This window comes from Rhinolophus sinicus, chromosome 14 (assembly GCF_057876585.1).
Source record: "Rhinolophus sinicus isolate RSI-liver-muscle chromosome 14, RSI-T2T, whole genome shotgun sequence".
Lineage (NCBI taxonomy): Eukaryota > Metazoa > Chordata > Mammalia > Chiroptera > Rhinolophidae > Rhinolophus > Rhinolophus sinicus.
Window position 1 is genome coordinate 109,814,184 of NC_142514.1, and position 25,058 is coordinate 109,839,241.

At 38.6% G+C, this 25,058-nt stretch overlaps 1 protein-coding gene across 5 annotated transcripts in view; it reads left to right on the forward strand.

Moving 5' to 3' along the window:
* The window catches only part of ARHGAP20 (Rho GTPase activating protein 20), a 153,043-nt gene extending 136,293 nt beyond the window's left edge, over window positions 1–16,750 (forward strand). For all 5 annotated transcript variants that reach the window (XM_019715315.3, XM_019715312.3, XM_074335514.2 and 2 more), the window contains 6 exons: window positions 1,748–1,926; window positions 3,335–3,496; window positions 7,181–7,290; window positions 9,834–10,023; window positions 11,119–11,233; window positions 12,592–16,750. In XM_019715315.3, the coding sequence (XP_019570874.3) occupies window positions 1,748–1,926; window positions 3,335–3,496; window positions 7,181–7,290; window positions 9,834–10,023; window positions 11,119–11,233; window positions 12,592–14,447 (2,612 nt within the window). In that variant the 3' untranslated portion in view covers window positions 14,448–16,750. The remainder of the gene's footprint in view (window positions 1–1,747; window positions 1,927–3,334; window positions 3,497–7,180; window positions 7,291–9,833; window positions 10,024–11,118; window positions 11,234–12,591) is intronic.
* The last annotated feature ends 8,308 nt before the right edge of the window (window positions 16,751–25,058 follow it).

The window sequence follows — 25,058 nt, forward strand, 5'->3', positions numbered from 1 at the left end:
CAAGCCAGTAAGAGTACAGGTTTCTCTTCAAATTTCAGTCACCCCACCACCCACCATCCTCAGACTTAAAAGCTGTAAGAATAGGAAACTTACCCAGTGCCACACCATTCCCTTCTCCTGTTACGGATACCAGGACTGGAAAGAACCCAAGCGGCACTCAGAGAGTTAGGAGAGTCAGCTTTATTACACTGGCGGGCTCAGACGGATCCTTCCCAAAATACTGAGTCCCTAGCAAGGTTTTGAGCAGGTTTTTATGGGTTGGGGACTTCCTTGAGTTGGGGCAGGGGTAGGTGTTGTCTGGTGATTGGCTTGGGGTATGGCTTGGAGGGGGCTATGCAGAAGTGGGCTGGGGCTTAGGCTGGCGACTTCTCTCTCCTCTGGGGCCACCATTTTAGGTCAGTTCCATGTGGCCGTGAACCATTTTAGGTCAGTTTCTCCATCACTTCCAAGTGTCAAACTTTTACCTCAAGCATTTACCTTCTTTTGATCCCTCTGTAGTGCCTTCAGGTAGGCTTTTTTGTGATTATTTTTGTCCAGGGTTTATAGTTGTTATCTGTGTGTATGTATTGGGGCTGTGGAGCAAGGGAAGGTGTCAGAGAGGCCTGAAAGGAACCTTTAGAGCTGTCTTTTGAAATATCAAATCCTGTGCACATCCATCGTCATATTACAATTAGAGACAGACGACATCAAAAATGTTCTAGCACTATGATATCACAAAGTCATGATTCACTGTTGACCTCGTCTGCTTATTTTGTTCATTTTGTCTTTTTATATTTTTCCACCTAAATCTCTCCTTAATTCAATTATTGTTCAAGAATGATTTGAGTGCTTACTCTGTAAATGCAAGACACAATGCTGGATGCTCTGTTGAAATCTTGTTCCTTCGAAATCCAAATCAAATGTAAATGCCTCCAGGATCACACCCTCCCTCATAATGGGTAGGTGTGCTTTATTGATCTTCTGAATGTCTTTGGTACTTTGTTCCTCCCTGTGACATTTTATTTAGTAATATACTTGCTGCTTCTCCCCTCCACCACCAGTCTAGCCCCCATTAGATTATAAACTTCACCATGGCAAGGGCAAGTCTCCCTCCTTTGTGCATCCATCCATGCTGCCTTAAACACGTGTTTTTAAGTTGGGAACTGAAAAGATACATGAAAGTCTTTGCAGCTGGAAAGAAGTGGGGGGGGGGGGGGGGGGAAGATGTAGAACATTAGCTTCCTGTCTGTTCTCAGTAGGAGAGTGGAACATCAGGCAATAAAGCATTCTTTGTTTCCAGAACCGTCCCAGTAGAAACAACTCTCCTCCTCCTCCCACTCACCCCTCCTGTCTTTCATTCTTTTTCTTACTATTTAATTGTGGTCTAATTTAATCTTCAACTTTTTTGTGTGCCTGGTCTCATCTTTAAAATGGGACAATATATGTTAGTATGAAACACTTTTCGCTTTAAGTTGTTACAGTACAGTAAGGGAGCCTTTCTTTCACCTTTGAAAATTCAGGGCCAAAACTCAAGTAAACAGACCAGTGATGTTCCAAAACTGGACAGGAGGATGAATAACCCAAACATCGAATTTTTTCTTAATTTATAAATATACTGAAATTTCATAGATTGAATTAACAGTACCCAAGGATATCTATAAGCACTTTTCCTCTTGGAGCCATAGTAATAAACATACTGTAAAATGGAAACTGTAGAAATAAGGTTAAGTGAATTAAAGTAGTTTTCCTAATCTCTCTTCTTCCTTAGATTCGGGTCAGAAGACATTTAAAAGGAGAAGATCTATCATAAACTGGGCCTTTTGGCGGGGTTCTAGCACTCACCTGGATAACTTGTCCATATCACCAACATCTCCTGGGCCAGGACAGCTCTTTGGAGTGTCTCTGCCAAATATTTGTGAGAACGACAATCTTCCCAGACCTGTCTTGGTAAGTCTCACTCTGACTGTATCACCAATGGGAAAGGAGATTTAGGAAGGGAGAGAGGCCTGTCCCCAAATGGAAATATTACAGACACGCGTGGCTTTGGCTGAGAATCCTTATTATTATTGCTTCAAAGAATAAAAATCTGATCAAGCAATTGTAGAATCATCAGGAAGACATAATAGGAAGAGATCATTTAGCCTACTGGTTTCAGGAAAGAGCCACCACATAAGCCTGCTGAGATATTAGAAGTTGCTTGGTAGACAGAGAAGTCACAGTATCCCTCACATTTCCTCATCTCCTTTCTTAAACCCTACATTGTCCTGAAAGTCTCTAATCACTGTAGCAGCAGAGACTACTCAATCTTACATATTTTTGAAAATCTTACTTGTGTTTTATTTGTATTTCAAGTGTATACGCATGAAGTTACATCCTCTGGCATTTAGTTTACCTTTCTTGCATAGAATGGATCAGATGAAAGCCACTTAGTTTGTCTTGTCTCCAACTGATACATTAAATGATCACTGTTAAGCAAGATTCTTTAAGTGACCACTGTCCTCCAAGTACTACGCTAGATGTGTGGCCCTCTATCGCTATAAGTAAGTGCCAGGCACTTGCTTGGCTACTTGGTTGCTTGTCCTTCACAACAGATTTAGGGACTAGTTATCATCATCATCGTCATCATCATCATCATCATTCCTACATCACAAAATTTTTTAAAAGCCTCAGAATTACCTAAGATTACACAGTAAATATGTGCTATAACTAGGTTTCATATCCCACGGGTTGCTTGTGTCCAACACCCATTCTTTTCCTACACTGAAAGCAGAGGACATACAGCTAGAAAGAAAGGCAAACTAAGGTTGATCAGAATGGAATGGAATGGAGAAAGCTTCCTGGAGACATTTTTGAGCCTGATTTTTTAAAAAGGAAGTAAATATAGGAAGTAGAATGAAATATGAAGACGCACAAAAAGAAAGACAAAGCAAGGGGAGAATGAGTTTGACAGTACTGTTTCCTTATTTGGGGAGAAGAGTTTGCTCTAGAGAATAATGGGAAAAGAATAGTGAGACAGGAGAGAGACTGGTTACCAGAGACCTTGAAGCAGTCAGAGAAATTTGATTTTAAATGCTTTTGTTTCATGGAAAAAGACAATCTCATTAAAGTGTTTAAAGTAAAATGTTTTAGATGTTGAATGAATAGGAGAAAAGAGATTTAGAGACACGAAAAAACAAATTGACTTTGATTCATCTAGCAGTCCATCCAGCCCAAATCCTTCAGTGCTTCCACCCCCACCCCCAACCCTCCCCACCCCCCACACTCCCACCCCATCCCCATAAACCTTAGCCTCTGGCAGCCCAGGGATTGTTTGCGTGTGTAAGGTGCCATTTCTTTTTCCTTTGCTTCCCCATAGGATATGCTTAGCTTTCTTAATCAAAAAGGACCCTTCACAAAAGGCATCTTCAGACAATCAGCCAATATGAAATCTTGCAGAGAGCTGAAAGAGAAACTGACTTCTGGAGTTGAAGCACACCTAGACTGTGAATCTATTTTTGTAATAGCATCTGTCTTAAAGGTAGGAAAAGTTCTCCCTTCATCCACTGCATGGTATAGCTCCAGAGAAAAGCCACTGGTTTCTTTCGTTATGACGTTATTCCTATCTGCAAAGAACCATAATAGATTTAGAATCTAAAAAGTGTTAAAAAAAAACTTCACAAAGTCAACATTGGCCTTTAAAAGCCACTGCCAATGATACACGGTGTGTCAGACATCTTTTCTAAATGTCATCATCCCACACCATTCTCCTCACCTTCACTTCTGCAACCACATGCAAAACTGATTAAGTTAAATTAAAAATAATCAAAGCATGCAGCATGTTTACCAAAATAAACATCCTGATTATGACTTCCTCACAATCTCACTGCCTTCCTAATAAAGGCAAATTTTCAAAAATAAACTTTATTAAACTTTGGAAAAGAAATCCATAGTAAACAAACATTTGCCTAACAACTGAAACAAAACAATTGCTTGTTAAGACCACCGAAACTTCCATTCATTTATACAATCACCATACCTTCCCCTGTCAGCTAAGGGCCCATTCTCAAGTAAAAGTGGAGTAGGAGTGACCCCCCACCTCTGAGCCTTCTTTTATGAAACAACTTCCCACTTTTGACATTCTTTACAGTTCTTACCCTTGACCCGATGATTACCTAAGTCACATCTATGGTTGAGTTAGAACTCGTCTAAAATGCTTTCTTCCGCATCCTCTTGAAAATGCCTCACATTTTTGGAAAACCAGCTTTTAGCAGAGCTTTTGACCCCAGCAATAGCTTCTGCCGACCTGCTCCAGGCCCACAGCAGGGTGGGAATGCACCGTGCCAGGGGCAGAGACAAGGCCAGCTCCTGCATCCCAGGGCGTGGAGCATAAAAACCAAATTAAGGAAAACTTGGTGAAGACTCTTGCGTACCCCTACTTCTGCTGGGTGGTCTACTGCTTACAGAATCTTACTTCATGATTTTGTGCACAGTCAGACGTTTCTTGGTTAATAGTCCATGTCTGCTCTTAAAAAAAAGCAAAAGAAAAGAAAAAAACCCTGCTCTAGGCTTTCACAATAAAGTATCACTCAAAAGAACTGCAGAGCTGGAGCTGGGGTCATCTAAGCTATTTTGCACAGTTTGTGATTCATCTTCAGTCCTAGAATACAATAAAGATATGTTCGGTGTGCTTAGCCAGATGTATGTCAGGAATGTATGCATGATGAATTTTTCTTTTTTTATTATATAATTAGGCTTTCTCCCATCTCTTAATTTAAGAAGTTAAAGCCTGTGTTTTAGAAAATTTTTCCTTACTATGTTGCTCTTCACAGCACCACACTTCTTAAACTTTTGTGCTAAATTGTGGAGGCTGTTACAAAGAAGTAAGATTCTGGAAGAGTTCAATTGCATTTCAAGTTGCAGAAATTACTTGTATAAAAATAAGCAAAAGACTAAAACCAATACAAATGATTGAAAAGCCTCCTTAAATGGGGTCCGAGTAGTTGAAGTTTTATAATCACGTAACTGGGTTTTATTCCCATTTCTTCCAAGTGGTTGCAGGAAAGGAGATACTTTTTGCCAAAAGTTTTTGAGCTTTTGTTTTGTTTCTTGTTTTTAAGAGTAGAAGGGGTAGTTAAGTTTTCCTTTAATTTTTCACTTGTACTGGTTGCGCTTAAATGTAAGCTCAACCCTTGAAACTATAATTGGAAGAAAATTGCTTGAGACACTGTAACTTTGATCCCTCCGACCTTTGAGGAAAAGTTCATTCTTAATCCTGCAGGAATCTCATCTCAAATGAACTTGGGAGCTCTGCTGATGACGGACTCTGGTTTTAGAAGGGAGGAGACTTTCAACTTTGAGTGCTGTGAGTTGGTGATTATAATTCAGAACCAGCTCTCCCATCCTTTCTCAGCTGTGATGGTGCTTGTATTTCGTAACTTGTTATTCCAGCTGTGGAGAGTTCATTGAGATGTTACGAGTTATTATCTTTCAAGTGTAGGTTTAAGATTTAATGATGTTTTTCTTCAAGACAGATCATAAGTATGTTTTCCACTGAGATTTAAAAAGAGAGCTATTGTCACTGCCCCACTTTGAAATAACAGATTGTGCCTCTTCTAAATCTGACTTTTAAAATAGTACATTGACTAAAATTAGTTTGGAATTATGAAAATTCAATAGCTTTACCCAAAAAAGATGTAACTTTTGTGAAGACACATCTGAATCACAAGTATCCAGGTACATTTCTACGGGAAGATATAATAGAACAGAGAAAAACTTTAAATCAATCATCTTCCTACTTATTAACCACTCTTTTAAAAAAATGTATCATGATAGGTGAGATGACTACCAAGATGTTTTTAAAATTATCTTAGAATCTCAATTACAGTTAGTTGGCCTTCCCTTGTCCTTCACTAATATCCGTCCATATGATAAATAGCAACAGTTCAGTAATGACCACTACTGTGTCTGGGACTGTGCTTGGCATTGAAATGTAGAAGAAAGAGGCGCTCATAAACGAGTGGGGGAGATACACATGTAATCAGCTAACTGTAACAATAAGGACTCCCTGCTTTCATATTAGTAACGTAACCATGACATGTAAGTAACAAGTTGTGTGTTGCTTTTTGTAAAGCACATAACTAAAGTTGCTGACTTGGTTTTCCAGCAAGAGTTACAATTGCTCATTTGCAAACGTTGACGTATCTCCATGGTATAAGCAGGAACTTGGAAGATGATAGCCAATCATTGCTTAGACGTGAAATTGAGTTGTCTCTTCCTGCAGTTTACTGAGGTGGAGATCAGACTTTGCACGCTTAGCCTTGTTGTTAATATTATGCCAAAAGCAACAGGGAGAGTTGGCTTAGAACAGAAATGAACATAGGACCAGAATCAAATTTAACTTATTTTTTAAGTTTTTCATAAACAAAGGTCAAACAACAAACACATTTGGCCATGTACTACTTGTATCATTGTCGGGTCTTACCACACAGCCCAACCAGTGTTCTCCGCAGAATAGGGTTTGGAAAGCCAGGAAGGATAATGGCTGGGGACACGTTATTTAGTGTATATCAGGCATGGGAGTACTTCCCCAGGCTCCCAGAGCCCAGCCATTTCCTGGAATGCTTTCTCCCCCCAAATACGTGAGAGCCCTTTTATGGGGAAGACAGAGACACAGAGAGAAACTCTTAAGTTAGATGGGATTGTTCACCAATACCACTGGAATACAGTTTGAAAATAACCGGGACTCTGTTTTATTCACTGCTTTGTCTCTAGAACCTCAAGTGGTGCCTGGCACATATGAATAAATATGTATGGAATGATTGGATAACTGATTACAATATTATGAACCTAACAAATATCTTCATGCATTTGTTTGAACTAGTGATTTGACGGGGGGAAAAGGATTTAGGATAATTTGCTAGGCCTTGTCACAATTTACTGGTTTGTTAAAATGTACACATACAGGAGGTTTCAGCCCAAACAGGTTGTCCTTTATCTTTCCCACTATGGCCCAGACTCCAATGATCCCTCTGGTTTTTGTTAGAAAAAAATAAAAGCATGTGTTTCTACGTGTGCATATCAGTGGAGAGCTGGCACAGAGGTCTGTGTATTCCAAAGAACAGAAGACTTAACTTTTCAACAAAATGTTTCCTTTCTCATTTCTCCAATACATATTTAGAATGAAAATAATGATTTACAATATTTATTTTTCCCTCTATGTAAGGATTTTCTACGAAATATTCCAGGAAGTATTTTTTCATCAGATCTCTATGATCAGTGGGTCTGTGTAATGGATCAAGGAAATGATGAAGAGAAAATAAACACAATTCAAAGGTAATTATTCTAATTTGATCCTGTCTCAAAAATAGTCTTTAACAAAGCTTAAATTTTGTAAGCTGTCTATTAAAGTAATGATGACTATCAAAATCATATCCATGGGGACCAGTTTAAAAATAAATTTATGCTAGCTGCTGTCATTGTTACTGTTTTCTCCCTTATTTTATTAACACGGTGTACGTGACCTTTGTACACCTTCTGTATATCTAAATCTGAAAGGAGCTGAAACCCATTAGACCAATAGCTAACACTGTAAATCCAATCTATAATTTATGATCTTCATTTGGTAAATATTTAACTAAACAGACAACTCCTTATATATCTCATTCAGCAACTAAATCCATACAGAGAAAATTTTCTTCCTCAAGTAACCCACAGTCGGGTAGAGTACAGAGATTAAGCAAGAATTACAATTACAGTGCAGTATAATCAGTGCTATAAAAGAGAGATGAGGGAGAGGGGTTGTGGGAGCATTGCAGAGGCAGTTAACTCTAAAAAAGTGTCAAGGAAATAGGGAGTTGCAAAGTTTGTCTGATCACAAAGAATGCATTGTCCTCCACTCATGGAAAGAGAATTTGCTGGCAGAGTTTACCCACCCCCATTCCTCAATGTTTCCTGAATTACAAGAGCATAAGAAAGAAGTGTCCATTAACAAAAAGTAATACTTACAGTTCTTTGAAAACCCAAAATCCCAACATTATTTTTTTGCATATGCTTGTTTAGTGCAGTTTCTTCTTGAGCAACTTTCAAGTATGAATTATTATCTACACACTGCTACTGACAGACGTCTCTTATCCGTAGAAGAACATACCGTGTTTTCCCGAAACTAATACCTAGCCAGACAATGAGCTCTAATGCGTCTGTTGGAGCAAAAATTAACATAAGACCCGGTCTGATATATTATATTATATTATATTATATTATATTATATTATATTATATTATATTATATTATATTATATTATTATGTTAAAGACCCGGTCTTATACTAAAGTAAAACCAGGTCTTATATTAAATTTTGCTCCAACAGACACATTAGAGCTGATTGTCTGGCTAGGTCTTGTTTTCAGGGAAACAGGGCAGCACAACTCTTGAAGACACCAAAAATCAAAGCCATGTAACAAAATACTATATCCACTTCCATTATGGTTTGGTGGAAACCATTCAGAGATAGTGAACATCAGATTCTATGTTTGATGCCCATTGTCTAAAACTTTATCTCCTACTGTTAAAGAATCATATCTTTTTTAAAAAGATAAAATTATGACTTTCATACAAAAGAAAATGAACACGTGAAAGATTTTATTTAAATCATTAATTGATGAGAACTAATAAGATGTTGCAAGCCATTCAAAGGAGATTTCAAACTACCACAACTTATGTAGTTGAGTCAGCAATGCTGAAATGAATTTACAAATAAATGCAAAACTGGGTTTTTCTACTGGGGCGTAGGGGGTTGGGGGAAGGGCGCATATAAATCATTTATCTCCAGCGGACAGAATTTTCAATTCAATGGATAAGTGTTAGGTGCATTGCTATCAGTTATCTACAACTTACAGAGCTGTAAAATTAGCTCAAAGGCTTAAGACCTCCATAAAATCAGATAACCCAGAAGAGTGTGCTAGATAATGCCTTACTTTCCATTGAATACCTGTAATCTTTTGGCCCATTTCAATATCTTTCATAATTTGTCCCTACGAAACTGGACTCATTGTCATTTCTTTGTACTGAAGAAATACGTTTCTGCTACTTATGCAACAGAAATCGGACTACCTGATTTTCTCCCCTACGTTGCAGATTCTTGTTGAAAAAGCAACCATGAATATCACCATATATATTTGTTTTCTGGATGATAGTAAAAAATCATTTTCAGTGAATTTAAAAATCTTTTATCAATTACAAATTAGGAACAGTAGGAAATGTGCTATGATAAGCTTGACTTGTATGTGAAAGTGATACCAGTGAGTTAAGAAAGAGATTTGGGACAAAATTGACCTTGGAAGCTGGTGCAGTAGAGCATAAGCTCTCAGAGTGGACCTGGAAGTCTTAGTAGTTCAAGTTTGGGTTCCCACCAAGAGGCAGACAGAATTCCTGTGTTGCTACTTGGAAATAAAGGAGGACTTGAAGTTTAATGGTTGGTTAATTTCATCAGAAAGCTTTTGGGAATTTTGGGTAAGAATATTCTGAAATGTTACAGGATTTGCCTTAGTTAAAATACATTGTACTAGTTTCAGATAAGTATTTTGGGTAGCATTTGTTTTACAAGCCATTTTTCTGCATTCTTTTACATTTTCATTGGGTTGTGAATACAGTGTACAAAATAAATAAATAAATCCCTGGTGCTTATTTTCTCTCTTTATATAAAGGCCGTCCTCGCTTTGCATGGTATCATGTTAACTGAAATAGTAACATGCATGTTATCTTGCATACCTGGACTGTGTTCTTGTTTTGCACGGATAACCCATGCAAAGCGAGGTTTGCCTGTTTATACAAATTTTTTATGAAATGTCTTGCTTAAAGAGCACATTTTTCTGTCTTTAGGCTGTTAGACCAGCTTCCGAGAGCCAATGTTGTTCTCCTAAGGTATCTTTTTGGGGTATTACACAACATTGAGCAACATTCCTCATCCAATCAGATGACTGCATATAATTTAGCAGTGTGTATCGCTCCAAGCATTCTTTGGCCTCCTACTTCCTCCAGCCCAGAACTAGAAAATGAATTCACAAAAAAGGTAATGAAGCTTTTTATTTTTATGCCCTGGGGGACTGAATCCCCATTTTGAACCTAAAATTCGGTATTGATTCTAAAATACGTTTTCCTAAATAACTTACACATTTGAGTTCATTAAGTGTTCTATCCTGGTAGACTATAGAAAAGTGATTTCTTAAGCAGAAAAGTGCTAGCTGTTGGGTTTGCCTCTTTAAAGAGGCAAAACACTATGACTCATACCATAGAATGATAAGAAAGCAGTTGATATGATTTTAAGAAACAAGGACTTTGGAGTTAGATGAGCCAAGGTTCAATTCTCCGCCCCACCATTTGCCAGATGTACAATCTTGGGCAAAATTAGTTACAGTGATCCAGTTTCCTCATGTGGAGGTAGTGGTAATACCTAGCTCATACAGTGGTTAACTTGAAATCACACTCCTGTTGTGCCTGGCGCATAATACAGGGTATGAGGATGTTAGATCCCTTTGCTCCCATCATTCTGCCTGCTCCTTTGCCTCAGCTACTGGGGCAGGAAAACTACCCCAGAGATTCCAGTACATCTCAGTGGAGGTACCAAGCTCCCTAGTGAAATCTTAACCTCTTTGCCAAGAGACCTCCAGTTAGGGAGCCTAAGAGAAAGAAATGCATAGGTAGAGACCAGCCAGGCACAATGCAAGTCTTCTCTCCAGCTGTCTCTCTCCTTCACAATAAACCCACAGAGGATGCCCTCTTCCCAAGCTTATGACACCTGCCCTTTACATAAGAAATACATTTTGTAAGTCTTTTTTTAATGATGCTTTATGGATTTTACTAACACCCAAACACCCTACAGAGAATATTTAAAACTACCCTAATTTTAAAGAAAGAGCCATTGGTATAAAAATGTTAGCATTAGGCCAAGGCCACAAATAATAACTTTAGTCCTCTGATTAAAATTAATCTCTATATCCAAATTATTCTGACAGTATCATAGTTTTGTATATTTTAAAGTGGATGTGAATTTTCCACAGGAGTCTTTTGCATTTTCTTTTGTTACAATCAGGATTCATATATAAAATGTGGTTTATAGACATGCTATATGAAAAGTAGCACTTCATTTTTGTCCTTTTATGTACAGGTTTCTCTGCTTATTCAATTTCTGATTGAAAATTGCTGTAGAATATTTGGAGAAGAAATCGTGTCCCTCTTAGGAGAGGTTTCAGTGAGATGTGATACTGGAGGGAATGCCTCAGGTATTGTGAACAATTGGATTGTTTTCTGTGAGAAACAGACATGTGTCTGTGAAGATGCTGGGACATTGGTTGTCCTGGGGCCACAGCAGCTCAGGTGAAGGGGGGCCTCTGACCTGGGTCGGGGGCCTAGGGCTCCTTCCTTAGAAGGCCTGCTGCTCTTTATTAACACTGTGGTCCAGTTGGAAATGGGTAAGAGTAGACCCCGAAACTTCAAGAACTTGTTAGTGGCGGCATGATACGGTATGATGGTTTTAACCTTTAAAAAAAAAAAAACTTCACAAGGAATGCTAATAAATATATATAGTAGAATGACTGTACTTAAAACTGGAGTTGAAGGTCCAGAGGCAGGAGAGGCAGGCCTGGTCTTTTCCCTCCTCTCCTTCCTCTTGGTGGTCCCTGAGACACCTCGGAATTCTAGTGCACTATGAAATAGTTTAGAAACAATTAGTATCATGGTGGGGGTCGGGAGGACTTGAAGACATTCAGCCTTCCAGCATATGAATCTTTGGCCAATTATTCTATGCCAGCGAACATCAATTCTGCATCTGTGAAATATGGATAACCACAGTGTCTAACTTTTATGATTGTTTTAAAGATTAAATAAATACAATAGTACCTCGGTTTTCAAACGTCTCCGTTGATGAACATTTCGGCTTACGAACGCCATAAATTTTATGGATCTATGGTATCATTAGATAATAAACTTCATGCTAAATTTGCAGTTTTAGAGGTTGATTTTAAAGGTCTGGAATGGATTAATCCATTTTGCATTACTTTCTATGGGGAAACCGCACCTCGGTTTTCTAACGTTTCAGAACTCAAATGGTCTTCCAGAACGGATTACGTTCGAAAACCCAAGGTACCACTGTAATGGATATTAAAGAACTTTGTGAAAGAGAAATTGATATGGTTAGTAAATGGTTTCCCTGAGACTAGAGTTAATTATGTGTACCCACTGGCAATCCATATTGGAAGGTATCTTATTCAGAACCTAGGTATAGCTGGCACACTGATATGTGTGTGTGTGTGTGTGTGTGTGTGTGTGTGTGTGTGTATTTTAAACGTTTCTTGGTATTATGACATGTCTCCTTGCTTTGAGGAAATCTTACTTTAGGAAAGCCCATTTCTTCATGAAATAAGATAAATCTAGTATACCCCAACAATTTTATTTTACATTCTGCAGTAACAATTGGGAAGATTGTGAAAGATCCTTTTTTTGTTCAGAGTAGGAAATTGAACCATTTACGTGAGAAGAGAATTAAAATAAGCACCATAGGTTTTGTTTGTTTGTTGTTTGTTTTTAAGGCAGCATATATTTGTGGTAACCAATGTTAATCATGGTTTGATTATTTTGACAGATCTCTCTTGCTTCCAAATGAATGACTCCTCCTATGACAGCTTGGAAAATGAGCTGAATGAGGACGTTGATGCCCCGTGTAGTGACCTGGTAAAGAAACTTGGTCAGGGGAGCAGGAGCATGGACTCTGTCTTAACCCTTAGTGACTATGACCTTGACCAACCTGAGGTGGAAGGTCTTTTAACCTTGAGCGACTTTGACTTGGACTGTTCTAAACATGAAGATATTCAAATGGCACGGCCTCTGGAATCCAAGGCGGGGACCGTTACAGAACTGTATAGAAAGGCTGCACTGCAGGACCACACCAGGGCCCCATCTGCCTCGAACACACCCCGCTACCTGTCCACAGCTGCAACAGAGGCTCCAAAAAGCCTGAGGCGACACCGGCGCTGCTCAGAGCCCAGCATTGACTACCTAGACTCTAAGCTTTCCTATCTCAGGGAGTTTTACCAGAAAAAGCTACGCAAGTCCAGCTGTGATGCAATTCTCTCACAAAAAGATGAGGACTATCTGAAGCAGAATCAACCCCTACAGGAAGAGGGCAAGACCTGTTTTAAGCAGAGTTTAGTCACAGGCACTGATACCAAGAAAAATGCCACTAATAAAAACATTAAGAAGAAAAGCTTGTCTGGTAGTGAAGGCAATCATGGAAAACTTTTCCCTAAATCTAAGCCAGTGGCCATTTCTGTGGCATCTTTCAGTCACATGTCCTCACATGATCATCCCAGGAACCCGCCCTTTGCCTCAGATGCGTCAGGCTACTCCCCGCCACACATAGCGGAGGCTGGCAAGAGCTCCAGGCGGCACCGGCGCTGCTCAGAGCCTAGTATGGATGACCAGCACTGCAGACTGAGCTATCTCAGGGGACTTTATTCAAAGAAACAACACAAAGCCAGCTATGAAGCCAGCCACGTGCATGCAGAGGAGGATTATCTCAAGCGGCACAAGTCTTTGCAGATGGAGGGGCAGAAGCTCATTAATCAGAGTTTGGTCCTGGGGATCGAGGTGGGCAAGAGTAGTGCCACAAACCCAAGCACTGAGAAGTTTATACCCTCAAGATTAAACATCTGCCCCAGAACTAGCTATTCCAGCTTGTCTTCCCCAGGCACTTCCCCATCTGGCTCATCAGTGAGCTCCCAAGACAGTGCTTTTTCTCAGATTTCTGAGCACTCCGTGTTTACACCCACTGAAACTTCCTCTCCAATAGATTGCACTTTTCAGGCTCAAATAAAACAGGAAGAACTTTCTCCTGACTTCTGTGGTTCTAGCCTCATTTCTGGATTGCCCGGTCCCTCACCTGGGCAGGCCAGTAATCACCTGGCTTATACAAAAAAGGACCCCATAAAGTGGCATTCACAAATGCATTCTGTAACTCTTCACCCCAGCACATGGTTGAGAAATGGTGTGGCCAGTTTGAAAAACTGGTCCCTCAAAAACAAAGCAAGGGCATCTAAACCAGAGGAAAAGAAAATCGGTTCTCTGAAAGGACCCACGCAGCTACCCCCACTCACTTCCGATCTTCCAGAAGCCAACTTACTGCAAGAGAAACAGAAAGACGTGCCCCCAAGGGCAGCTGAAGGACTGGAAGCTGTGCACACAGAGCAGTGGCGTGGCTCTCATCCCAGTCAGGACTCAGAGAAGCACTGCAGCTCTCCCTTCAGCCTAGTGGAAGACAGGCTCAAGCTTCGTATGAAGTCACACGAGGAAGGAGAGAACAGTGGGCAGTGCTCTCCTGGTACTCTGCCTTGTGTGACATCCTCACCCAGCTCTTTTACTGTGGATGACGTGTCCAGCCCAGACTCAGGGCCTACAGTAATGTGTGATGTTGGAGACAGACATACAACCAAAGACGTATAATCACAATAAGAATCTGATGTCTCCAAGAACAGAAACTGGGCTAATAATGACATAAAGACAAAAATTATTATGACACCTTTGTATAAAATACCTGGGATGGGTAGCATAAAGATAATCATCACTAATACTTAGGACAACAAAACAAATCTCTTTATTGAGACCATTTGGCAAAAAGTTTAAACAATTTCATCACCTAAGTGTTTGGGAGGCTTTTCCTTATTAGAGAATGGGGTTGGTCCTGTCGTATGTTTTTAGAGATACTAGCAGAGGGTTAGAGAAAGCATCTTCTGTAGAGGAAACATGCCTGCTATAAGACTAGTACCCTGAGAAGGTCAGGATACCATATGTGAAGAATAAGGACTGTGGATTGGGGGGCCGGGTACAGAGAACCATCCACATTCCATGGAGTATTTTTAATAAGTAGGCAAGGAAAATGCCACTAATCAAAGCATTAGGAAGAAAAGAATACCCAATAATGAAAGAAATCATGTGAAGTGTTTCCCTGAATCCAAGCCAGTGGCCATTTCTGTGACATCTTATAGTCACATGCCCCCATAGGATCATTCCAGGAACCAGTCCACTGATGTCGCTAGACTGGAAAAAACTAGTGATTCAAGAGCCATAAGTACCATGGTACGTTTTTTCTTGGTTGTGTTGATTTGTTTTTCCATTATTGTTGCATTGCTCTGCAAAGGCTCTAGAAAACAGAGCTGTGAAGAAAAAGAAGTAAATCGTTGCTCATCTCAATGTCCTTTCCAAAGGTACCTGTGCTAGCTAGGAACATTCTCCAGAAAAGGAACCTTTCCTACTAGAAGGTGACTTCTGACAGCATTCACTCTGAGTGTGGAGGAAGACTGCAACAGTCCTTCCCTATTACATGAATGCTATTGCCAACATGTGATCAAAGCCTGGCTCCAAAACGTTTTTCTGCAGCCCTGAAAAAGTTACGGATAAATCATCCTTTTTCTGATTATCAATTGGAGTGGAAAGAACAATTTAGAGGTTGGTAGGTTATAGTCACAGAGTAGAATACCTACCAAAGTGGTTGTCAGGCCTTCTTCTCAGACATTTGTTGGCTTTGGATTTCCTTATCTCCCGAAGTTCTTACATACATTTGATTCATGGTTTACAGATGGTTTTTATCCCATTGGTTTATTTCATATCCATGGACATGTCTCCTCTCTCTTGCCTTACACTGGTACATCTCTAGGATTATCTCCATGGGTTATTAGGCCTTGCCAGCCAGTATAAAGGGATAGAATCAAGAATGGATGTGTATCTTCCTTCATTTTAATTACTTGTAAGAAGTTGCTTAGGACCCATCAGGTCTCTTTAGTCCACCATCAAATGGTCCTCTCTCCCACAAACTAGCTTATTCCAAATTCTTTTTCTGAGCCACCAGTAAACTTTCATGTCAAATATTCTTACCCTGTTGTGCTAAAGGTTACATTTTTCAGTTATAGAAAAAAAAATAATGTTTTCTGTAAGATAGAAGAAGTCCTTTCAGTATTAGCTATAGGTGCTGCCTACCTCCCGGGTACATGGCCCTGTTTGCCCTAAGCAGTATAATTAGCTTTTAGAACTCTGGGTCCAAAGAACTCCTTCATGACACTGGCCATCTCAGTCACAGTTGTGAAGTAGATTTCACCTTGTAACCAACCATTCCTATATTTAGACTCCTAAGTGTCCATAAGCATCTTTTGTGGTATAATATATAAAGGCAACAGGGATTCCCTTTACCCTTCGGGCAATACTACTGTCAGAACTGCAAGATGTGAATGAAGCTCTTACAGCTTGGAGTGTCTTTCTGGAAGAACTTTCTTCTCTACTTAACAAAATAATAGTTATAGCCTTTCTTTTTTTCTTTTTTTTTTTTTTTTCCATATTGACGAGTAGAAAATCACCCACCCAATTTGAAGCATAGAAGAAAATAGATGTTGAGGTTCTTAAATAACCATTCCTACTCTTTGTGTTCCCTTAGATACTACTCCTGTAATACTTAATGTGAATAGTTTGTTAATATTGCTGTAAAGTATTATATTGTATGATTTGAAAACAGACTACATGTCATTTTATTATGCTCTGTTAATCTATAATATATTAGACTGATGCTTTATCTAAAATGCTTTGAGTTTGTATAATATATCTTGACAAATTTTACTACCATATGTTATGTAATAAATGTGTATTTTTGTACTTGCAGAAACTGCTGCTAACTTTTAAAGTTGTTTGGTTTTCAAGGCACTGATAATGGATATGTATGAACTCCATGCTGTCTATTAAATAAAATACCATTCTCCAGAGTTACGAATCTCACCAGAGTAATATTTCCTTTTGTAGAATTGTTTTATTTAATGAGCTCAATGTCTGCTTAACATTGGAAATTTCATAAATTGTAATTAATGTAGAAATAGAACTTTGAACTTTTAGTCATAGGCCACGGTCAGTCTTTCTAGAAAAAGAGATTTTTTTTTTATTTTACATTTTTCTAACTTCTCATTTATTAAACAAGTCATGCTTTAGACACAGTCTTCTTTATTTTAGGCATTATGTTTTCATTGTGCTCCTAGAATCAGATATAGTCTACATTCTCATATCAAAAGAACCATCAACTCAGTTTAATTGATTGTGTGAGATTTTCTTATCTAAATTTGAGCCATTCTGACCAGAGTACCCCATTGACCTCAGGCACATACCCAAATATCAGTAATTCTCAGGTCATATAAACTTACTAAATATTACTGGTTTCTCATGACTACTGCATCTTTACCTTCTCAGAGTTCATTGACGTTTGCTCTGTGTATGCTTAACCACCATTTCAAAGACATTCAAAAATACGTACTACCTTAATATAGACAAATTATTCTTCTCTGAGCAGTGAAGATCATAACCCCACTATCAGAAATGTCACTGATTAGATTTGGTCAGTGTACACATACACTGATGTTAATTTCTCCTTAAATTTTACAGAAATAGGCCGGCCTGGTGGCTCAGGCTGTTGGAGCTCCATGCTCCTAACTCCGAAGGCTGCCAGTTCAATTCCCACATGGGCCAGTGGGCTCTCAACCACAAGGTTGCCACTTCAACTCCTCGAGTCCTGCAAGGAATGGTGGGCTCTGCCCCCTGCAACAAAGATTGAACACGGCACCTTGAGCTGAGCTGCCACTGAGCTCCCAGATGGGATGGCTCGGTTGGAGTGCGTCCTCTCAACCACAAGGTTGCCGGTTGGACTCCCACAAGGGATGGTGGGCTGCGCCCCCTGCCACTAGCAATGGCAACTGGACCTGGAGCTGAGCTGCGCCCTCCACAGCTAAGATTGAAAGGACAACAACTTGACTTGGAAAAAAGTCCTGGAAGTACACACTGTTCCCCAATAAAGTCCTGTTCCCCTTCCCTAATAAAATCTTTAAAAAAATTTTTTTTACCGAAATACAAAGATAATTTTACTTTTGAAAAAGTCTTAATCTACTAATGTCGCCAGAGGCTCATGGGGATGTCCAAGAGAGGACTCAATCCAGAGCAGTAGTGACCATGTTCTTGTCTCCGCACAAGTAAGAATTCGAGAGCAAGACAGATGCAGGAAAGTGAAAATTATATATTGAAAACGCAAGTACACACTTGAAAGGAAAGTGTGGGTGAACTCAGAGAATGAGTCACACCAAGGAAGTCACGATCAGGGGTATTTATCCCTTCCAGGGCTGGAATTACTGACATCCCATTGACATGGTTCATTCATCTGCCCCTGGGCGGGACCCTCCATTTCCTGCTTTTCCTTATTTGGTTCCTCAGGAACTGTCATGGTGTCAGATGCATGATGGGAGTCATAGTAACCACAATGCAAATGACATTATAATGACATTAAAATTAACTAAAGGTCAGATTCCCCAATCATAGGGATTAGCCTTATAAAACCGGTTCTTGGTTTTCTCCAGCTGCAGGTGCTGGATACAATCACTTGTTACTTGTGTAATGAGTGATGCACTCACATTGTACCCTGGAGAGGGTTGTCAATTTCCTAGGCTACCTATCCTGCCTCACTAAAAACACTGGATTCAAGAAATTATCTCACATTGTGTTTTTCTGCTTTTCATAGCATGACATTAAATTGAAAATATCTAATTTTTCTTGGAACCAATGGTATATTTTGTTTGTTGAAAAGAAACTCTTAAGAATATTATGTATCTTAATCCAAATTATGGTACTAAGTGTTTAACGTATCTTTTCCTACCTGGTCATGTTTAATGACTTGAGAGGAAGTCTTTGCAAGTAGCTTATTTCAATACAAAGGAAAAGCTAAATAATAAAGTTAAATAAAATGTTAACTTTCTTTAATATCTATCCTAGTTATGAGGGTATCTTATAAGCTAAATGTTCTGCTGAAAGGAAGAATACTATTGAGTTCTGTGCTGTTTCTGAGACACCTGTAAGTATAAATCTTTCATTTGTATAGTTTTGTTTCTTTAAATGCAATAAATTCCTTCAGTTTCACTTCTGCATAATGTCATCAGATGTGTGGTAAAATTGACAGAAGATTCTGGGGTATAGTTTGGAAATTTTTATTTTGAAGTCCCAAAGAAATGTACACAGAGGATGATATTAGATGTATATTGTTCCTTAATTTGTATGGTGTTTGTTCTCATTGTGTAGCACCAGAACACACATACAATTTTCAGATAGTTCAAAGTAGTTTTCTAACCTATTTAGTTTGTTAAATCACAGTAAATGTGTTTTCTGGAGTTTTGATTTTACATGGCAATATATGATGCAGATTTGGGAGACATTAAATGCTAATTGTTTTCATCTAGGTTTGATTTTATATTACATTAACTTGGAATTAAATTTAGAACTTCTCCTTGCAGCTTCTTGATCTGCTATGAGCAGTGAATAAATTGGCAAAAAGCCTGTATTTTTGGAGTAAGCCTATTACTCTAAGCAAATAAAATGGATGCTATAAAGAAATACTCTTTCTCTGCCATGTCACAGGGGCTGTGATTGTTACTGCCTAAAACTCAGGAGGAAAAGAAACATTATATATCTTTGCCCAAGAATGGGATGCCTGAAAAACAGAGAATCATCAAAACACATGAGCACAGAGAAGCTTATTGCTTAAAGGCACAGCAAAGGAATAGAGGAGAGGAAAGCCAAAGATGAGTTAATTCAAGCAAGAAACAGAATCACAAGGAGGTCAAAGAAATTTGAAGAGAGAAAGAGCATGACTGGGAGTTGATGGAGTTGTTACAAAGGATATAAATGCTATTCAGACAGTTTCATTTTTATTACCAGGTACTGTTCTAGATGCTAGGGATACAAGGTAAAAAAAAAAAAAAAATCATTTCTGTCCTCAGGGACTTTAAACAACTAAGGGGAAAAATTTGGCTGTGTAGAAGAAAGGGAATGGTTACATTTATTAGGCACTTAATTGTTGCCTGCATGCACTGGGGAATCTATGCATTATATATGTTTTTTCATTTAATGATCACAATTAGCCCTACGTAGTGGGTATATTCAGCTAGAACCTCATTCTGACCCCAGGCTCTCTTTTTTACCCTTTCACCTTAAAATAGGGATTATAATAATATTTCCTCCATAATAAAACAAACACAAGTTATACATAGGAAGTCAATCCAAACTAACCAAGTTATTGTGTCTTGGCTAGATATCTCCAATTTAAGGAAATAATTTAGTATCAGAAATAATTCTGAAAGCTATAATAAATGTAAAAATAATTGGACTGAAAATTTGGTCCAGACAAAATGGTATAAACTTTTGTCTCCCTGCTCCCCCCACCCCCTATCACTGAGTATAACCATATGGTTAAGTATAACCATAAATCTTCAAAATAATGCAAAAGACAACAAAAAAAGAAACCTAAATGTTGGTGAGAGAAAGGTGTATTGGTTCAGAACACTAGGACTGGAGAAACAACACAGCAGCAGGGCATCTTACTTCCCCTCACCCAATAAAAGAAGGTGACCAAAGCCTGATCTTTCCCAACCTAGTAACAGGAGGCAGCCCAGATATGCTCATACCCCCCACCCCATCAACTGGAAAGCCCTGACACCATTGGGTAAGCCAGGCACCACCAGCAAGAGGGATAGAGTGCCCCACTAATAGTAAGTGGCCAGGGGCAGAATTACTTTTTCTTGCTAGGTCTGAGACTACCCTCCCTCTCTGGGAGATAGGAGAGTGGCCAGGCAACAGAAAGAGGGACTTTCAGCCTGGGAAGTCTGAAACTAGCAGCTCAGCCTGGGAAGCATCTTTGCCCCAGCAGGCCTTCAGACTTTCTTCACCCACCAAAGCAGACTTTCTTCACCCACCAAAAGACACTGGGATGGCCACATAGCATGAACAGGAATGATTCCCACCACGAAAAGCACCCAGCCGGGGCAGTCTCAAGCTGTGGGACAGAGAGGTTTCTTCAGTAGAGAACAGATCAAAATTGCACCACAAAGCCTCTGAAAATTAAGCTTTCATTGGGCCCACAACCCTCAAATATAGTCCAGGACCCCTGTGCTAAAGCTAAACAAGGTGACTGCCTACTAAAATAAAAGATTTAACTAGGACCCAGAGTCTCCTAACAATAGACAAAATATCCAGGATACAATTGAAAATCGCCTGTCACCCCACAAACCAGGAAAATCACAACTTTAATGAGAAAAGACAACTGACACTAACAGGATGATTTTAAAACAGACATCTTAAAAATGTGTCAACAACCAAACACAAATTATCTTGAAAAAAAAAAAAATCTTAGCAAAGAAATAGAAGTTATACAAAAGAGCCAAACGAAATTTATAGAACTGAAAAATACAATAGCAGATTGAAAAACTCATTGTGTAGACTCCATAGCAGAGTAGAGATGATGGAGATAGAATCAGTTAACTTGAGGACCAATAAATAGAATTTATACAGTCCACACAGAGAATACAGACTGAAAAAAAGAGAATGAACAGAGTCTCAGGGACCTGTGATACTATAACAAAATTTCTAACTTCATATCAGAGTTCCAGAGGAGAGAAAGAAGGTAAGGCTGAAACAGTATTCAGAAAAACAGGCTGAAAACTTCCCAAATTTAATGAAAAACACAACCCACATTTAAGAAGCTGAGTAAAACCCTTGATAAATGCAAAGAAAGACACATTATAATTAAACGTTTGGAAACTAAAGACAAAAAAAAATGTTTTTGAAATTAGACAGAAATGACACCTTACCTAAAAGGGAAAAACAATTTAAATAATAGGATTTATCAACTGAAACCATGGATCCCAGAAGAAAGTGGCACATTTTCCAAGTGCTAACGGAACTGTCAAATCAGAATTCTACATCTGACAATTACATTCGAGAACTTGCCACCGAGCGCTTACATTGGCAGCACTGTACAAACAGCTCGGTAAGATTTCATAACCTTGGTATATCAGTGTTTCACACTGTGCTCGTGTCAACGTGTGGTGGTGTCCTGCTGAGTGGCCTTCATTATTGTTGTTGTGTGTTTTTGTGTGCCATCACGAGACTGTCTGAGCTTGAATTAGAGCAACAAACATTAAATTTCTTAAATTTAAACTTGGGAAGAGTGGAAGTGAAATCAGGGACATTTTAGTCCAAGTTTATGGGGACAATGCCATGAAGAAAACGGCAGTGTACAAGTGGATTAAATGTTTTTCTGAGGGGAGAGAAGGCGTCACTGATGAAGAGAGGTCAGGGAGGCCAGTAATAAGCAGAACTGACGAAACCATAGCAAAAATCTGTCGAATTATGCGTCAAAATTACTTGCTGACTGTAAGAAGCATAGTAAACCAAGTAAACATTGATGGAGAAACAGGAAAATCTGAACTGAAAATCTTGGCATGAGAAAGGTGTATGGAAAAATGGTCCCGAAGGAGCTCACTGATGAAAAAAAGCAAAGGAGAGTCAAAGTTTGCCAAGACCTTCTGGAGAGGCAAGATGATGTTTTGTGCCATGTTATCACTGGTGATGAAACATGGGTGTACCAATAAGGCCCTGAAATGAAGCATCAAAGTGCACAATAGAAGTTAGCCAATTCTCCACAACCAAAAAAGTCCATCAGTCCAAATCACGAGTCAAAAGGATGTTGCTAAACTTTTTTGATATCAGAGGTATCATTCATTATGAATGTGTACCAACAGGACAAATAGTTAACCAAGTTTTCTATTTGGAAGTGCTGAAAAGCCTGCATGCATAAGTTAGATGAAAACGACCTGAACTTTTTGCCAACAATTCATGGCTCTTGCATCACCACAATGTACCAGCTCACACAGCACTGTCTGTGAGGGAGTTTTTAGCCAGTAAACAAGTAGCTGTATTGGAACACCCACCCTACTCACCTGATCTGGCCCCAATGACTTCTTTCTTTATCCAAAGATAAATGAAATATTGAAAGGAAGACATTTTTGTGACATTCAGGGTAATACGACGAGAGCTCTGATGGCCATTCCAGAAAAAGAGTTCCAAATTTGCTTTGAAGGTTGGACTAAGCACTGGCATTACTGCCCAGCTTCCCAAAGGGAATGATACTGAGCAACAAGGTGTATAGCACTTTTTCTAAGTTGAGTTCGCGAACTTAATTGGAAGACCTCGTATGTCCAGTGAAACTATCCATGAATGAAGGGGAAATTAGAACATTCTCAGATGAATGAAAACTTTTAAGAATTTGTCACTAGCAGACATACTCTTGAAGACTCGCTAAAGGAAATTCTTTAAACTGAAAGTAAATGCTAAAAGAAGGATATCTGGAACATCAGGAAGGAAGGAAGGACAACAGAAAGTAAAAATAAGAGTACATGATGATACACCATATTTCTCATGAGTTATATGTCATATTTGATGCTTGAAACAATTGATACTCAAGACAATGATAATTTAAAAGTAGAAAAAACAAAGGGCTCTAAATGGAAATGAGATTTTCATACACCACTTGAAGTGGTAAATGTTCATACCAATAGAATGTGATAAGATACATATATACAGTTCAACAATCAAGTTTGTGAACTCATCCTAGAAAAAGTACTACATACCTCATTGCTGAATATCACTACGGTCACCTTTGGAGTACTCCCCTTGGGAAGCTATGCACTGATGCCAGCGCCTTCATAGCAATTTTGGAACTCTTTTTCTGGAATGGCCATCAGAGCTGTCATCATACAACCCTTGATGTCCTGAATGTCATCAAAATGTCTTCCTTTCAATATTTCCTTTATCTTTGGGTAAAGAAAGAAGTCATTGGGGCCAGATCAGAAGAGTAGGGAGGGTGTTCCAGTTATTTGTTTACTGACTACAAACTCCCTCACAGACAGTGTCCTGTGAGCTGGTGCATTGTCGTGATGCAAGAGCCATGCATTGTTGGTGAAAATTTCAGGTTGTCTGACTCGTTCATGCAGCGTTTTCAGCACTTCCAAATAGTAAACTCGGTTAACTGTTTGTCCAGTTGGTACGAATTCATAATGAAGAATCCCTCTGATTTCAAAAAAGGTTAGTAACATCGGTGCAACAAGTTCGTGAACTTAATTGTCAGTCCTCGTATATTATAAAACTCAGAGCAACTATAGATACTTCATATTTGGATAGTACATCTGTCCAAAACACCATAATTAAGTTAAGATAGAACCCTAAAAATATATATTTAAATAACCCACAGAAAACCAAAAAAGAGGGACAGGAAAAAAGACCAGAGAAAACAAATAGAAAACAAAGAATAAAATGGCATAATTAAATTCCAACATATCAAGAATTACCTTAAATATAAATGATCTACATACACAAATCAAAAAACAAAGATTGACAATGGACTTAAAAATAAAACCTACCTAATTATATCTTATCTATTATACAAGAAACTCACTTCAAATTCAATAACATAAGCAGGTAGAAAGTACAAGGATGTACCATGCAAACATTAGTCAAAAGAAAGCAGGAGTGGTTATATTAAAATTAAATATGGTAAACTTCAGATCAAAGAAAATTACCAGAGACAGAAATGGACATTATATAACAATAAAAGGCTCAAACCACCAAGAAGATATAACAACTCTAAATGTGTATGCACAAACAGCAAAGCTTCAAAATATGTAAATTTTAAAAAATGACATAACTGAAAGGAAAAATAAGCTAAATCACAATTATAGTTGAAGATTTCAACACTTCTCTCTCAACAATTAATAGAACTAGACAGAAAAACAGCAATGATATAGAACTTATCAATATCATGAACCAAAAGGATATAATTGGCATTTGTGGAACACTCCACCCAACAAGAAAAATATACATATTCTCTTCAATTGCCCATGGAACGTAAACCAAGATAGACCATATCCTGGGCCATAAAACAAAAATCAACATTTTAAAAGAATTGAAATCATACAGAGTATGTTTTCTAACCACAATGCAATCAAACTAGAAATCAGTAATAGAAAGGTAGCAGGAAAATCTTCAAACCCTTGGAAACCAAACAACACTTCTAAATAATCCATTGAAGAGGAACTTTCAAAAGAAGTTTTCTTTGTTTGTTTTTTTATCATAGAACTAAATTAAAAACAACACACCAAAATATGTGGGATACTGTTAAAGCATTGTTGAGGGAAAAATTTATGACAATGC